Source organism: Chondrus crispus, genomic scaffold (assembly GCF_000350225.1).
Source record: "Chondrus crispus Stackhouse genomic scaffold, scaffold_278, whole genome shotgun sequence".
Classification (NCBI taxonomy): domain Eukaryota; phylum Rhodophyta; class Florideophyceae; order Gigartinales; family Gigartinaceae; genus Chondrus; species Chondrus crispus.
In genome coordinates, this window is record NW_005179162.1 from 73,616 (window position 1) to 89,880 (window position 16,265).

At 50.4% G+C, this 16,265-nt stretch overlaps 1 protein-coding gene across 1 annotated transcript; it reads left to right on the top strand.

Moving 5' to 3' along the window:
- The first annotated feature begins 2,380 nt into the window (after positions 1 to 2,380).
- On the top strand, positions 2,381 to 3,466 carry CHC_T00005264001 (hypothetical protein). Its single transcript, XM_005716789.1, has one exon. It carries the CDS (start codon positions 2,381 to 2,383, stop codon positions 3,464 to 3,466), a length of 1,086 nt encoding a protein of 361 aa, XP_005716846.1.
- The last annotated feature ends 12,799 nt before the right edge of the window (positions 3,467 to 16,265 follow it).

Sequence of the window (16,265 nt, forward strand, 5' to 3'; positions counted from 1 at the left end):
CTCGAGTATTCCATGCTTCAAGCCTCCGATTCGACCACAGTGGCGTACAAGCCATGCGAGATTGCCACGGAGTTTTTCCACCTCGAAGATGACACATACTTGACTTTTCAAGTGAGCGGCGAGGAACGGCGCTCCGAGTTGCGCCAAACGGACGCTGATAAAGAAGAAAGCGCCTGGAGCGTGAGAGATTATCACAGACTGCAGGCTGATATTTCCCTCCCAGAGCCGGCCGCAGAAATGCAAGAGTTCACGTTCTTGCAAATGCACTGCAGTGGGAAGCCCGCGCTGCGTGTGGAGTGGATGCGAGAGTATGACGGCAATTCTGATGCGATTGTGGCGACTCTAAGGATGAATGAGGAAGAAGGTGATGATGCTAGTGAGGAGACATATTTCCTAGGAACAAGGAGCGACGATGTGACTCATTACGACGTGACTGTGGAAGATAGCAGGATTGTACTAGCTCTGAACGATGACCGAGAGGACCTGGATGTGACGTTCTGGGAGGATTCAGAATGCTACTTCAAGGCGGGGATGTACATTGAGCATTCGGAGGAGAATGATGATGTGCGGGCGACTGCCAAGTTTGCGTATTTGTGGTGGGAGTAGTTTTTCCAAATATCGCATTCATTCATGACTTTAGTCATGAATGAATGCGACATTTGGAGATTGGTGCGGAAAACATGTAATGGTTATTGTTAGTTTAACGTTCACCAGATTGCAAACGAGGAATAAATGATGGACACGACGCAAGATTTGCTTTAAAAAAAAGGGAATTTCTGGACATGGCCGTCATAATGACCACGTAAATGGACATCAGCGTAAACAGTGAGATTTAACTGCAGTTCGGTGTTACGAGTTACTACAATACGACATGGTCGCCGCAGTTGATCTAGGAGTGGTTAAAAGTGGACATATAAAAGTATGGCAAAACGGTGCTGGTGCTCAAATAGTAATGGCAATGCAGGCGGCAATGCTTCGCAATGGAAAACGGTGGTTTTATAATGTATAATGGCGGAGGGAGAACATACCTGACATGAAATGGCAAATGATGTATATTGCAGAAGCGATTGGCCCAGGTAGGGCGCTGTCGGGTGCGACACACTCGTAAGTATGGGTATCGACGGCGGTGGTGAATGTCCGACGGCGACGGGAATATTCTTACATATATTTCGCAACAAAATGCCGAAATATTCGCCTCTTCGTATTGTCACCGCCAGGTTTGGTGTACCGATTACCGATGAAGTCCGAGAATGGACCGCAGCCGCCAATTAATTTTGCTATGTGTATCGTTTCGAAAAAAATGGGAGTTGAAATGCACTGTTTGCAATGAAAATCCAGGATGTGTGACACCGAGTTCCATTAAAATTGTGATGTGTACTGCTATCCCAGAAATTATGGTGTGCTGACGACCGAGAAAGACTAAAATGTAAATTGTGTGCAGTGATTCGCTTTCATGTTGAGGATTATGTTGACTCATTGCCATTGCATGAAATATGCGGACCTCCTGCCAATACGATTTGACATATCGACCACTTTTTATTATATTCTGATGTCATATCTATGAAAGTCCTTAATCTCTATTCGCATTCTACCAAATGATATGAAGGATGTCATGTGTGCCACCATTTCCCAAATGTCGCTAATTATTTAATATTATTTGCTCCATGGCTCTTAAAAATATGCATGAAAGAATATCATTGAGGTACGGTGTACCCGTGGCAGATTGAGGACTCTAGCTCTACAGTTCTGGGCTATGAAGGCATGGGTGTTATGATTCGGTGGATATTCGCGTATTGCTGTTGGTAGAAGTGATGGGAACTACAGTAGGGCGAATGGCACACAAGTCTGTCAGGGCGAAAACGGGGTACGTCGTCCCGTGTCTTACCCGTGTGTGTTTTTTTTGTGATGTGTCTCCCCTCGGCCGTACAGGACGACCGAAAACCACCGCATTAATACTCTTTTTGCGCACGGTCTACAATTACTAACTTAAACTTCCAATTACTTACACCGGTCCCAACCACGTGTCACACAACCCCCCACTTAGGCGGGGCCACGGGCCCCGGCCACTCAGATTTTGCCTGTGATTTTGATTTTTCTTCACCCTCCAGCCTATATCAACACGGACCTGGGGCTCGGAACCCCCGTCCCTTCTTGTGGTATCTGCCGTCACTCTCCGTTCGCCTTTCTCGCTCCATCCCAGCCTCGTTTTGGCTCTTCTGGCCTCCTGCTTCCTGCGCTGCTTAGCTCTCGCGGCTCTTCCGCGTTACTTCCTTGGTCCTCCTCGTAGCTAAGACCTCCTGTTTCCCACCAAATCGAGAGGCACGCAGGTGGGGTTTCAGTCCCCGTGTGCCCTCTTTGGCTCCCTTAATAGCGTAATAGGATGGCGAGGACCAAGCAGACAGCAGCGAAGAGCACGGGAGGTAAGCGTCCGCGGAACCAGCTCGCTGTGAAAGCTGCACGCTTGGCCAGCCGCGATCTAATGTTCGAGCTCTCATGTCGAACAGATGTAACCAAGGTTTCCAAGACGGGCTCCATATTCCACATATGGGTGGCCAACGGCCATCGCCGTTACGCAGTAACAGAACAAGAGTTCAAAAGCCTTCTGGGCGATCATATTACCGCCTTGCTCCACCGCAAGCAAAATGAAGAGGTTTCTCTCGAAGATATATGGTGTCTTGGTCTCACAGAGTCGTTGTCGGACACAAACCAGTACTGTATTGTAGGCGACGATGAGTGGAATATTGAGTCCATCTATCTCGACGTTGACAACACATACTATGGCGTCGATGCCGCAACCAACCTTCCTCACCCTATTTTGCTCTACACTCAAGCAATTGCCGGAACCGGGAATAGTACAACTCACAAGATTGTTGACGATCTCTTCCAGTTTGGTGGGAGAGACCGAATTAGTGGCTTCTTAAGTATTGACCGTTTTTGCACCGATCAAAATGGCAGGAGTCTGAAGATGATCCATGGTCGTTCCAGGGCGGTTAATCCTCGGACTCGGATCTACCGCGTTTCCACACACGGGACCGCACGGTTCCGAGATAATAGTGACATGCGCATCTCCGCCGCCGTCTGCAACGGTCTCCAACTACTAGGGTCCTCGAACCTTGCCGTCAAGTACTGGGATCTTTTAGTCCGCAACAGCCTCCTCTTTGAGAGGACCGGCTCTCCGTCGCGTCGAATCCGAGATTTCCATGACGCTGCAAAACACCTTAATCAAGATGAAGTCACTCTCCGCGGGTCGGGTCTTCGTAATCCATCTCTCAGACTCCTCCTGAGGCTCGACCCGGGTGTCTATTGCGCGACTTTAGAAGGATTGCCCCGCATAATGCACAGCATCTGCGTCTCGACCCTACATTCCATTGTACTTGATTGTATGGAGGGGTTTCCGCTTCGGTTCTGCGCCAGCGCGGTCAAGGCATGCCTTGGAGCCGACGGGATCTTCGTTGGCGTCTCTTAACTGCGCCAAGTTCTCGTCGTCACCCCTTCCAAGAAGAAACGGATTAGAATTGGACGCGTAAGCAGCTGCAGAGCACACAAGAAAGCCGCGATTCGGGGTTCGGGAAGTTCCATTCAGCATTAGAGGTCATTGGTGATTCCCATTGTCTCCATGACCCACTCCCTATCTACTCGTAGCAAGTAATTAGCACTTCATATGCATTTCACTATCTTTCAATTCAAAGCGTAAAAATCCCTAGTCATTTGCCTCACTGAAGGTGCAACAGTTGCCTCTTGTAGAGGACCAGCCTTCTGGCATGTATCTCCCTTCTCGAGTAGCGTTGATGCGGCGACACTAGGGTGTACCGCGGATGGCGCGCACGAGCAACTCGGCATGGGCCATAGAACTTCGACAAGGCGATAGGCCATTTCTGCATGGGCCCGAGGGCAGCCCCTTTTGCGACTAACACTTCGTCGCCCACATTGAAAATTGCTTCGCAACCGTCTGTTAATGTGGTTGCAGCTCTGCGCCGGATTATTCTTGTTGCCCGCATCGCCCTCGCTTGGAGGAGTTGCATTTCCAGGTGGCAGATCTCGGGGACTCTGAAGAGAGGCTCTTGGTCTCCAGGCGCCATCCTGGGCAACACCCCATAAAGCAGCTCGAACGGGGACAATCCCACCGCCATCCTCCTGCGACGGTATCCATATAGGACTTGACGTAAAGCATCGTCCCACTCAACAATTGCAGGTGAGGCACCAAGAATCATCTTACGGGCTGCTCTCTTCAATGTGCCGACCATCCGCTCTGCCCGTCCGTTCGACATAGGCGCATAGGCGATCACTGTCTTCCACTTAATCCCGTTTCGTGCCATGAAGGCATTCAGGACCGACGCTGTGAAACAAGTAGCGTTGTCCGAGACAACGACACGTGGTAACCCAAAACAGTGGATTATCTCTTCTTTCACGAACTTCAGCACCTCCTCTGCCGTCCAAGTGACGGTGGACTTCGCAATTGGCCAGCCAGTCAGGTGCTCCACGGCAATAAGGATGTACCTCCCTCCAGAGGGCGTACGAGGCAATGGTCCTGCAAAATCGATAGAGTATGTATCAAATAACGACGTCATGCAAAATCGAAGGGTGGTCTTGTACTTCGGAATTAGTGTGGCTTTCTGACAACCGTCACAACCCCGAACATAGTAGTTCACGTCTCGGTGGACGGCAGGCCACCAATATCGGTCCAAGACGAATCTCTTCGTCGTTTGCAGATCCCAATGGCCTATTTCGTCGTGAAAGGCTCTAACGATCCTTCTGCGAGCCCCTATAGGCGGGATAGCGCGTAATCCATTGTTGGTCCTACGGAACAGTTGTCCATTACAAGCCATGAAACGTTTGGCGCTTTGGCGGTTGAGCCGACGTCGACGAACATCCACTTCCCTCATATCAATACCCCCGAGGTGCCTTGAAATGTCAATAAGATGGGGTTCCCACTCCATTTGCGCCTCTAGATCCGAAACACTGCAGACAAGATCTTCCTCGTTTTCACAGTCGACTCCATCCTCGCCCTTGGCTTTCAGGCGGGACAGGAAGTCAGCTGCACCGTTCTTTGCTCCCGGGCGGTACTTAATTTCGAATTCGTATTCTGCTAGGAAGTCCATCCACCTTGCCAACCTCCCGTCAATGTCTTTCTGCTTAAAGGCATACTGCAGGGCTTGGTGGTCTGTTATTAGCGTGAACTTCTGTGTTGAAAGCAGGTAAGCTCGGAACTTCTTCAAAGCGAAGATCACAGCCAGGGCCTCTCGCTCACAGGCGGAATACTTCCTCTCGGCTGACTTCATCGTGCGACTTGCGTACTGGACCGGGTGGACTTTCCTGTCCTCTTTTCGTTGGGCCATAACAGCTCCGACGGCGACCGAGGATGCATCAGTCTCCACGACTAAAGGTTGTTCGAAGTCCGGAAACGCCAAGACTGGCGGGGAGGTTAACTTGAGCTTAAGCTTCTCGAATGCCTCCTGCATCTCCGCCGTCCACTTAAAAGTCCGTTTAGTAGACGTGGTCTCATGTAACGGAGCAGAACCTCGGCGAACTTAGGAATGAAGCGGCGGTAGTATCCCGCCAGACCAAGGAAGCTACGAAGCCCTGTCGCATTGGACGGATCCTTCTCCCTCTTAATGGCGCTGACCTTTTCGGGGTCCACTTTGGCGCCATCTCCGGTGACTATGTGTCCAAGCAGTCGCGTTTGGGACTGTGCGAAGCTTCATTTTGAGATCTTAAGCTTCAGCCCGCTCGTAGCAATCACCTTGCAGACTTCACGTAAGTGTGAAGTGTGCTCTTCAAGGGACTTCGAGAAGACGACTACTTCGTCTAAGTAAACCCTCACGAAGCTAAACCTTTGGAAAAGCTGGTCCATCATCCTTTGGAATGTAGAGGGGGCGTTCATTAACCCGAACAGCATCACCTCGAACTGAAACGTCCCAAAACGGCAGAGGAAAGTCGTCTTCTCTTTGCAGTTCTCAGCCATCCGGGCTTGCCAATACCCCGAGAACAAGTCAAGCGTTGTGAAGACCGAGCTCCCCTCTAAATCATCGGAGATCTCCTCGATCTTTAGCAAGGGCCAACGATCGGCTTTCATTTTGCGATTGAGGGTGCGGTAATCTACACAGAACCTGGGTTTTCCGTCTTTCTTCGATGCGATAACGATAGGAAAGGACCAGGCCGAAATGGAGGGGATTATTATTCCCGCCTCCAACATCTTACGAAGCTCCTCACGTACCACTTCATTGTGGCGTGCCGGAAGCCTACGTGCAGCTTGGGTAATGGGGCTTGGATCTTCTAGCTCAAACGAGTGAGACACCGGAACATCTGCCGGTCTTAAATCGTCGAGTGACCAAGCTACGATCCCTGAGTTCTGGATAGAATTCACAATGCTCTCCCTGGCCTCGAAAGCCAGGTGGCGCAATTTCTCCCCGAGAAGGGCTACTTGAAGCCGTTCCGGGCCTTCTTCGTCTACCCTGCCATCTCCTTTCGCGTTTTCCGAGGCGGACTTTAGGCCCTCTTTCACTAGATCAGGAAGACCATCCAATTCATCTTCGACTCCATCCGGTAGCTTAGTGAGTCCCAAGTCAGGTTCAAATGGTGGCTGGTCAAGAGTCGCCAAGACAAATTCATTGTCGCTTGTCGTAGACGAGCCAGGTACAGCCTCAGAGTCAGAGGTGAAATCCTCACTATCAGTTGAGGCTGCACTCCGTGAAACGTGTTCCACATCCATGTTGAGGCCTAGTCTGGTGGTATTCTCACCTACTGTCATCTGCACATGTTGCTTACCAAGATCGATGCATGCCTGTAGTCCCTCAAGGGTCGGAAGCCCTATGATCAGGTCGAACGGCGATCCTTTCACGACTAAGAAGTCCAACTTCACGATAAGTTCACCAACGATGTTGGTATCTGATGAAGTGATCCCAGGCAGGGCGCATTAGCACCATCTGCCACCGTGATATGCTTCTCAGTCGGTTTCGGAGAGAGGCAAAGCTTAGACGCCAACTTTGGCGAGATTATGTTCGGTACGGCCCCAGAATCTAACAGGGCTTGAGCTTCCGTCCCGTAAACCTTCACAGTTACCAGCCGCAGCCTTCGAGACTTCGTATCGGCGTGACCTGCGAAAGCACGACCACGGACTCTTTGTTTCGCAAATAAGCGGCCTATCTCCTTCTTCGCCACTTCCGCATCGCCGCGAACAAGCTGTCCGAAAGTGAGTCCGGAAGATGCGTCTGCAAGCTCCGAAACGACATTATACTTCCTCACATACTCCTGGAGAGATGTTTTTCTGGTCACTTTCTTCGCTTTCTTCCTCTGGTGGGACCTCCTTGGCCCCGCCTGAAGTGGCAGAGCCCTCTTTTGCATCTCGAATGGTACAGGCGGGTTCAGAAGCCTGGGAATGGACACCTCCTCCCGCGTTTTGTGCTGCTTGGGAAGAGGTTCCCCGTCTGCGTTTCTCTTAGTGACGGCCACGACTTCTCCGTCGTTCGCCTCGTCAATATAGGTCACCTGGTCATTCCTTGCACCTTCTATCGCAGGTGCTGTGGAGTGAGTCCTGGCTCCTGCCCTCGGCAGTGCCGTTCTAAGCCTGGTCCAGCACGTCTCCTTTTCATGACCAAGCTTCCCACAATTCGAACAACGAGTGTCTCGGCTCGGATTAGAAGGGCATCGGCTGGCTCCATGCCCCGGTTCCCTGCAGAATGAGCAGGTTCGGACCTGGCCACCTTGATCTGCTGTCTGATTCTTCTTTACCAACAAAGAAAGTTCTGCTAGCCGTTCTGCTAGCACGTCCACATTCTTTTCAATCTTGTCCGGCTCCTGGCGTCTTTCCGGTCTCTGTGGAATGCGCTTAGGCGCCGGAGGCTGAGGTTGCCAAGCACTGTGTGCAGCCATAAAGGCTTTGCGGCCAGACACGAAGTCCTTAACGGCCTTCTTGAGCGCCCCGTACGAGGTAGGTGCCCTATACAAGACGAACTGTGGCACGTCGGTGTGCTCCATGACCGCGTTCCGGAGTAGTCCGAACTTGGCTTCGGGGTTGAAAGCTGCTTTTTCGAAGCGGCGATCCATCACGTTTAACGACGCGAGCACGTCGTTGCCGTCCAACCTACTCGCGACTGCGAGCCTGATGTTTTCTTCCGGTTCAGGGACTGACTCGAAACGGTCGAACAATGCCTTCTTGACGGCTTGGTAGTGGCTGGCCGCCTCGTTCAGTCCACCGTCTTGGCTGTACGTTTCATAGTTGTAGTCGAAAGCCTCCCCTTGCAGGTAGCACAGTAGCTCTCCGGCATTGTCTTCGTCGGACTTGCTTTTCATTACGACGTTTTCGTAGACAAAGAAGAACTTGGGGACATCTGCCTCGTGCTTACCATCGAACACCAGGGAAGCGGGACCCGCCTGACTGTTGGCGTCGGCCCTCCACAAGATTACCATGTCAGGGCGAAAACGGGGTACGTCGTCCCGTGTCTTACCTGTTTTTTTGTGATGTGTCTCCCCTCGGCCGTACAGGACGACCGAAAACCACCGCATTAATACTCTTTTTGCGCACGGTCTACAATTGCTAGCTTAAACTTCCAATTACTTACACCGGTCCCAACCATTTGTCACAAAGTCAATCAGCATTAAGCCGGGCATCTGCCTTCTATCTTTTGTTTCGCTTCTACTCGCTCGCTTTAAGTACCCGCTTTCCATCGCCCAACCAGCCTCCCTCATGCGTGAAGACGGCTGGTTCATTCCTTCGCTCACGCCCCATTTCGCTTCGCTGATACTGCGTGTAGTCTGACTGCCATTATCATCCCATCGACTCTCGGTTCTCGTTCCTTCGCGTTTCCCTCTCGCCGTACCTACGGTCGACCCGTTGCTCGGGCTCCCGTAGGCCCTATTGCATTGCTTGCATTGCGTCCCTTCCGCAGCTGTAGCGCTTGCCTAGCTGACAGCCGGCAACTGACACAAGATCCCTTGGTCTAATTCCCCCAATTATACTCGGACCTCATCGTGCTCATACCATGAGATCTGCTTGCTGATCTAATCTATAAATCACAACAGTACAGTAGTACCATATCTAGACGACAAGTGACACCGAACGAGGTTACCTTTTCAACCACTGAATTCGGTCATGCAGTATTACAGTAAATGGAATTTACGGCAAGCGACTGCAGAAATGTGGCCGCCGTCCTTTTACCAAATACAGTACCAAGGGTACCCTTCTCAAGAGCCTGGTTTGGGACACTTTCCATCACCCCAAAAAATATACAGTTTCAGAAAGTTATTCCATGCTTTTGAAGAAAAAACATCCACGCTGCAGACGGCCACTTTGTCGAGGTGCTTAATTTGGGACACCCTCGACAAAAAAAACTTCACGTTAACGTGGAAGAGAAAGTCCTACGAGTGCTGAAGCAGCTTCATCGCGCAAGGCACCCCCCTTGGGCGTGACCTTGCGTGGAGGTTGTCCTTCCAATGTGCTGTACCATCTGGCTATGGGCAAATCTTCGCAAATCGAAGAAAATCGATCCTCACGCACAAATGTCGGGTTCACTGCGCAACCGACTCCACAATTCTCTTTTTCAATGCCCTGAGGATGTCCCACCTGTTTCTTCCTTCGAACTGTATGTCTGTTTCCTCCCCCGCTAGCCTTTTTGGTTTTCCGTTGCGCAAACTCTTCGAGCAAATATTTTACGGTCAAATGTTTCGCCTCTTTGCCACCTACAAGAGCCCAATTGGGCAAAAGTGACGTCGTTTGAGTTCTCGTGGGACCACTCTGTTCCCGCAAAACAGTATTAGTGAAATATTTCGATGTGATCAGGAAGGAAATTTCAGAAAATGCTCTCGACGGTGAAAAGGATTTGTCACAAATCTCCCAAACCCGTCTGAGATGCCGTCTATCTGCCTCTCTCCTCTTCATTTGATGCCGCTGCTGCAGACCAAATGTATGGGACCGAGGATAGTGACCGCAGAACGTATCAAATGGCTTGCCACGGCCCTTTTCTTTATTCTGCACAGCAGAAACAAACCTGTAGTACACAGGCCATAATCTAGCAGTGACGAAAGATTTCTCGACTACTGGTTTTGTTATGGCTTTGTATCCTGCTGCTGCTAGTTTCAGTTTGAAGGCAACATTGACAAACCCAATATGGCAATTCGACAGCAATTCATCGCGTGTAGCTCAAATGGATTGCTGAAACACACGGTTGATTGCCTGGTCACAGGGTTGCAAGAAATGACTAGTGTTTGCAGGAAGGCCAACAACTTTGACGTTGTTTTCTGCACCATACTGCAGCCATTCTAGACTGTTATGGGACGCATGCCCGTCCAAGATAAGCACAACTTTTTTTTCGGGGCAAACATGCTTGCGAATGAACTTTTTCACGTGCTCCAGTGCATCTTTGATGACTTCACTATCAATTGAGCCATTTGGAGTCACACATATTCGAGTGGAGGGCAAGCAACAATCCGTTTTCGTGAGCCAGTTCAATAACCCACCCAGACATGGGAAGTCTTTTTCCTGGAAAGGCTCCAACCACGTTGACATTACTTTTTCCCAGAGGCAATTAAAAATAGAGGAGCGAGGAGGCCTGATGCGGAAGCAGCTATGCCGGCAGTCACATGCCTTCCGTGATATTTGACTGCTAGTCGTCTTCCGCCATGGTGTGAGGTAGCCGATTTGAAAGTGCAAATCCGTTTCCCGTACTCTGCCAGAACACTAGTCTCATCCCAGTTCCACAGCCTATTTGGGTCTTCAAAAATGCCCGGGTGCTTTTTTCTAATTGCAAGAGGACGTCTTTCAATGTGGTAACATGGGCAAGGTTTTCGCTCCTAGACGAGCGGCGGTAACATTCTCGGAGTTTCGATACGTTAGAGATCGATTTGGAGCACGAAAGGAGCGGATAGCGGCGGGGGAGGGAACATTATTGCGAAATCCGCGACGGCCGTCGTTGGATATTTTCGCTTGCAAGCTTTGCATTGTACGAATATCAATTGAAACTCTTTTTTGGGACGCCTGGATAGCCCTGCGGCACAATAGTTCTTCCTCGGCGTCTTCGAGAACTATTTTTCGCCCTGCGAAATGATGAAGGGGGTCAAGCAACTTTGAAAGTGCTTCCTTCTGACCCCCTTCATAAGCGCTTTTTATGCGCTAAACTGTAGAGCGACTCACATTCGATATGCTGGACCTCTCCCTGATGCTCCTTTGCGCTTGGAGTAGCTCAAGGGCTTTCTCTCGCTTTTTGTTCTCATCCTTTCTTCGCTGTGTCTTCTTTATGAAAGCGACGGCTTGAGACCGCATTGGAGGGGGCATTTTCCACGCACATTCGCGTTTGGAGAGCTCTATGGAACGTGTGCAGTGGGTATATGATGTCTAGAAAGTTTTGGCCCAATCATAACACTCCTTTACTTGTTATGACTAAAAATGTGAACGTGTTGCATAGGAAAAAGATGTCCCAAATGTAGTGCAATACGCACCTGGAAAGGGGGGTGAAAAGAAAGGAAAACATTTGGATACGAAAAGTAGTCCGGGTTTGGGGGACACACGTGTGAATAATTGCACAGTTTTAATTTTTAATTATTTTATTTTATTTAGTTAATTAGTTGGCATTAATTTTGCTGACACTAGATTAGATCTAGAATCTAGAGCCGGGAGCTACTGTACTCGCCCCGGCGGGGCTCTATATAACTTAGCCCTTTGACCGAACAAGTCAATAAACCAACCCGAGTTGCCGGAGTTGAATGTCGCCTTGGTCGAAGTCCGTCTCTACCAAGACGCTCCCTTTTACCTAAGCCTACGGCATCCTCTATTGCTCGGGGTTCCCTTTTTTCTTTCCTTTATTTCCCTATCATTTTCTATCTCTAATTCTACCTATTTTTCCCTTATCTTGTGTTGGTGCCATCGGCCTCGGTTGCGACCGAACCGGTGTAGGTGTTTCGAGCCATCGGGCGACACAGTTGACGTAGCGCTGCTACTGTGACCCATTTTCCGACGGAGACCGTTGCAACGACGTCTCCCTCGAAGGGCTCCGTCGTATTACGAGCCAGTGTTGGTACCATCGGTGTCGGTTGCGACCGAACCGGTGTAGGTGTTTCGAGCCATCGGGCGGCACAGTTGACGTAGCGCTGCTACTTTCATTTCATCCCGTCGGGCTGCGTTGCGACGCCCCCGTCGAAGGCCTTGTCGCGTGACAAGGTGCCGAAGAAGCTCAACGAGCATTGGCCTTACAACCCAGTGGAACCGGGGTACCTACGTACGCGCCCCACTCCACACTCGTCGAGCAGATCTCTTCGCAAGTCTCTACCACACCGATCCCGGGCCGGGCTATTTCTCTGTGCCCCCCCTCCATCAGGGATCCGAGCTACTACGAGTCGCAAGCTCGTTTAAACGGAGAAGGGAGAGTGGGACACTCCGTAGCGCTGTGCCATCGGCAGTTCTTCTTTTTGTTGCTGTTGTTGTTTTTGCTGGACCATCGGACCGCGGTCTCTGCCCGACAGGCGCATTGCACTACACCAAATTAAGCCCTTTCCCAAATTGAGCCCCTGAGAACGGTACCCTTCGAAGGGTACATCGCAAAGTTATACGAAAAACATGTTGCCGAATGGCGGCTGTTTCGCCACAGAACGGCACAGATGGTGGTCAATGGCGACCCATAGAGACCAGCTAGCCGCACAGGCGAGACTACTGGGTTCGATTTGGTCACATTGTGACGGGGTGGTCACCCTGAAACAGCAGTGCATCAGAATGGTACTATATGATTGGTGGAGCAATTTCTCGCTGTACCGACAGGGGCAGTGGTCCATATAACTTTACCACTGCGCTTGTCGGTCCGCAATGCATCTCTTGATACCAAACTCTTCGTAAATCAGCTTGTCATTCAGAGGGGTCCGGTGAGGGAGATCCTGACAGTAGCTCTCACAAACATCACACAAAGTCGATCCTCATCACCAAGGGAGCGAAAGCGACCGCAAGTATGCGCCGCAGGACCATGGATACGGCGGAGTGGACATTCCCGCATTGCCACAGGGTGTGCCACGGAGATGCCTTGATAGCTCGTCACATGTCCAGATGCTCCATTAAACTCCGCCAGATAGTTCGACAAACTAATACGTCACATGTCCAGATGCTCCATTAAACGCCGCCAGATAGTTCGACAAACTAATACCGGGCTTTCGCTGCCAACCGGAAATGTGTGGGAAGAAGAAAATTTCTCGTCGGACGATGTCGATGAGACTGCTGATCTGAATCTGTCATGTGAAAACCGTGCCGATGGCCTCATTTTGGATAGCGATGATGATCTCGAAGAAGAATCTTTCCGGGCTCTGTATTCTTTGGATGGCACAGAGTTACACGATGATTTCACTGAAATTCAATTACAGGAATCCAATGTAGTGAGCATTGACGGGGTGCCACAAATAGCTGAGGTCTCTGAAAATCAACGCCAAGCTGCGCATTTCATTGCCAATTCCAGTAAGTCTTCCAGAGGTTTGTCCATCAAAAAGACGGATTTATATCTGAAGACGCTGCCACTGGGCGCTGAAGCGACGCAAATATGGCCTTCTGGAAATGCTTTTTGGGACGACCACGCAAAACGACAAAAAGCTATGTTTTCTGTTAGCGGAGAGTGGAAGAAGGTTGCCATGCATTCTTTTGATCATAGCGCAAGTTATTCGGTCCCAAACTACTTCGCATTGGTACGGGACTTAACAGCCACTAATGAGCATGTGGTAGAGAGTGCAAAACATTTGAAACTTGAAAAAGGGCAGACGTGGTCACATTGTATCAAATTGAATCCCATAATTGAATTCGACGCGTTCGGAGATCGTATCGTGCATGACTAATACACGTCTGACGACTTAATCTACTTGCGCGGAACGTTACAAAAGGATCTGGAGCCCAAAGATGTCCATTTCTACCCTTGCAATTATTCATTGACAAGGCTAATGTGACATGATTGAATAAGAGGTCCATGTATCCAGTGGTTTTGTACCTTCTTTGCTTTCCAAGTCAAATTAGGAGAAGATTGGCCGATAACGTTTGCTTTATTCCAGTCGTGACCACCGTTTCTAAATCAGGAGGACACTTATCCTCGGCCCTTACGAAGCTCGTCAGACGATCAGTTGTACAGGTGTCCCTTTCAGCGCTGCCCACTCCAATATCAAGTGCACCGTGACAATACCCAGACACGTGCACACATAGCACACGTACCACACGCACAGGCTCACACCCGCCGGCGTGGGATCAGAAGACTTAAATAGTGAGAGAGTAGATCCAGCCAGTAAAGACTGCCCCATCGTTCCTGCACTACAGGTTATGGACCACACGCAAACACCCCTGCAAGACGATCGCAGAACTACGGAAAGACATCCTCGCAGATCACCCCGTCACTGGCAAGGACACACGGCACCACTACCCACCCCTGGCAGCCTAGAATACCTCCCCGGTTCAACAGAAGAGCCTCCACGAGCCAGTGTTGAGAGCCCGCATAACGCGCCTCCACCCCGTGTAGAGAGCAGAAACCACACGCAACCACGCGTGGACACGAATACACCAACAGCCACCGCCATGGCCAACGAAGAAGGAACCACCCCGATCGATCACCGGACCCAAGCCCGATTGCCGCCCCTCAGCCCCACAGGAGATAATTTCCCCTCATGGAGACAAGCGCTGAATGACATGGCCATCATCCAAGGAATGGAAAATGTACTCGATCCAACGTTTACCACCCCAGATGAGACAAGCCCTCTATATGCACCATACAAACTCAACAGTGCAATCCTCCGTCTGGCAATCAACAACTCACTCCCGCCAACCTTTGCTGCCACCGCCGATCTAACACTTGACGCCTCACCCCTCCACATGGCACAAAAGATCACAGAGCACTTTACAGACAGCACAACAACGGCGCACCTGCTGCTAAAACAAGAAGCAGAAAATACCAAGCTCACCCACAACACAACGCTGGATGACTACATTGCCCGCCACAGAGCCATTCGCACACGCATGCAAATGGCAAACTATCCAAACAGTAAATCAGGAGAGGCAGCCACAGTTCAGTTCATCATTCAAGGACTATCGGCACAAACAACGTACAAGCACCTCCAAGATACGTGGATTGAAAATGGCACTGTCCCAGACACAATTCAAGGGCTAGTACAACGACTTAAGTCAGTACATGCCCGCACCATGGAGCGTACGTCACAAAACAAACACGCACCATACGGTATGCAACAACCAGCAACCACACCTCCCACTCCAGCATATGGAAGCCGCAACCGAGGCCGCAACCGCGGCAGAGGAAAATACAAATCAGCAAAAAGGGAACACCAATGGAGCAACCCTGCTGAAACTACCAGCCCCCACCTCATCCCCTTTACCACAACAAACAAACCAGGAATACCTCGACTCACCTGGAAAAATACAAAGGGCAACACGGCCAACACCACGCACGATATAGGTCAGAATGACCACACCTACAGTGTGCAAGAAATCGACACCATCTCACCCAACCCCAAAGAATACCCCACGGTAGAAGGTAGTAAATTCGCACTGGATTCCGGTGCACACCCATCCCATATCAAAAAGCCCACCCCTGGAATGCGTCGCCTCAAACGCAAAGTGCGCACTAACACTGCAACGTCCACCACCCCTCCTGCGACACACCACGGCATGCTTAAGATCCCGATGACGAAGACGATATGGCTTAAACTCCAAACCCTCGTCAACCCCCACCTTCGTACAAACCTACTATCCGTACATGATATTGCAAAACAGTGGGGAGCAGTTATATTCTACCCGAACACAGCACACGTGATAAATACAAACGACAATCCCCCAAGCATTGTTGGCACTGCAAAATTCGAGAAAGGCCTCTATGATCTCAACGTGGCACGCCCGAAAAGCCAAACCAATTCCGCCAGAACAATCTCGAGTCGCAAGACCAACACGAAGAGGAAAGTAACTCATACCAAATCACCAAAAAGAAAAGCACAGACCTCAGCACCAACAACACAGTGCACACCCCATGCAAGCGCACAAAGCATCCCCATGCAATTAAGGCGCAACCCTGCACCAGTGCCGCCCACTACTGCAAGCATAAAAACGCAGCATGACTACCATCATTGGCACATGGTGTTCAACCACATAAGACCTTCCACAATCCAACAAATGGCAAAAAGGCAGCTATTACCAAACCTCCCCAAATCCCTTGCACTACCACCGCCAAAAATCACATGCACAAGTTGTGCTGCAGCCAAACTGCAACCAGCACGACACAGTAATAAAACGCACAACTACCGCACTGGTGAGGCAC

Coding starts and splice junctions, on each gene's coding strand:
- CHC_T00005264001 (XM_005716789.1), top strand. CDS start 2,381: ATGGCGAGGACCAAGCAGACAGCAGCGAAGAGCACGGGAGGTAAGCGT.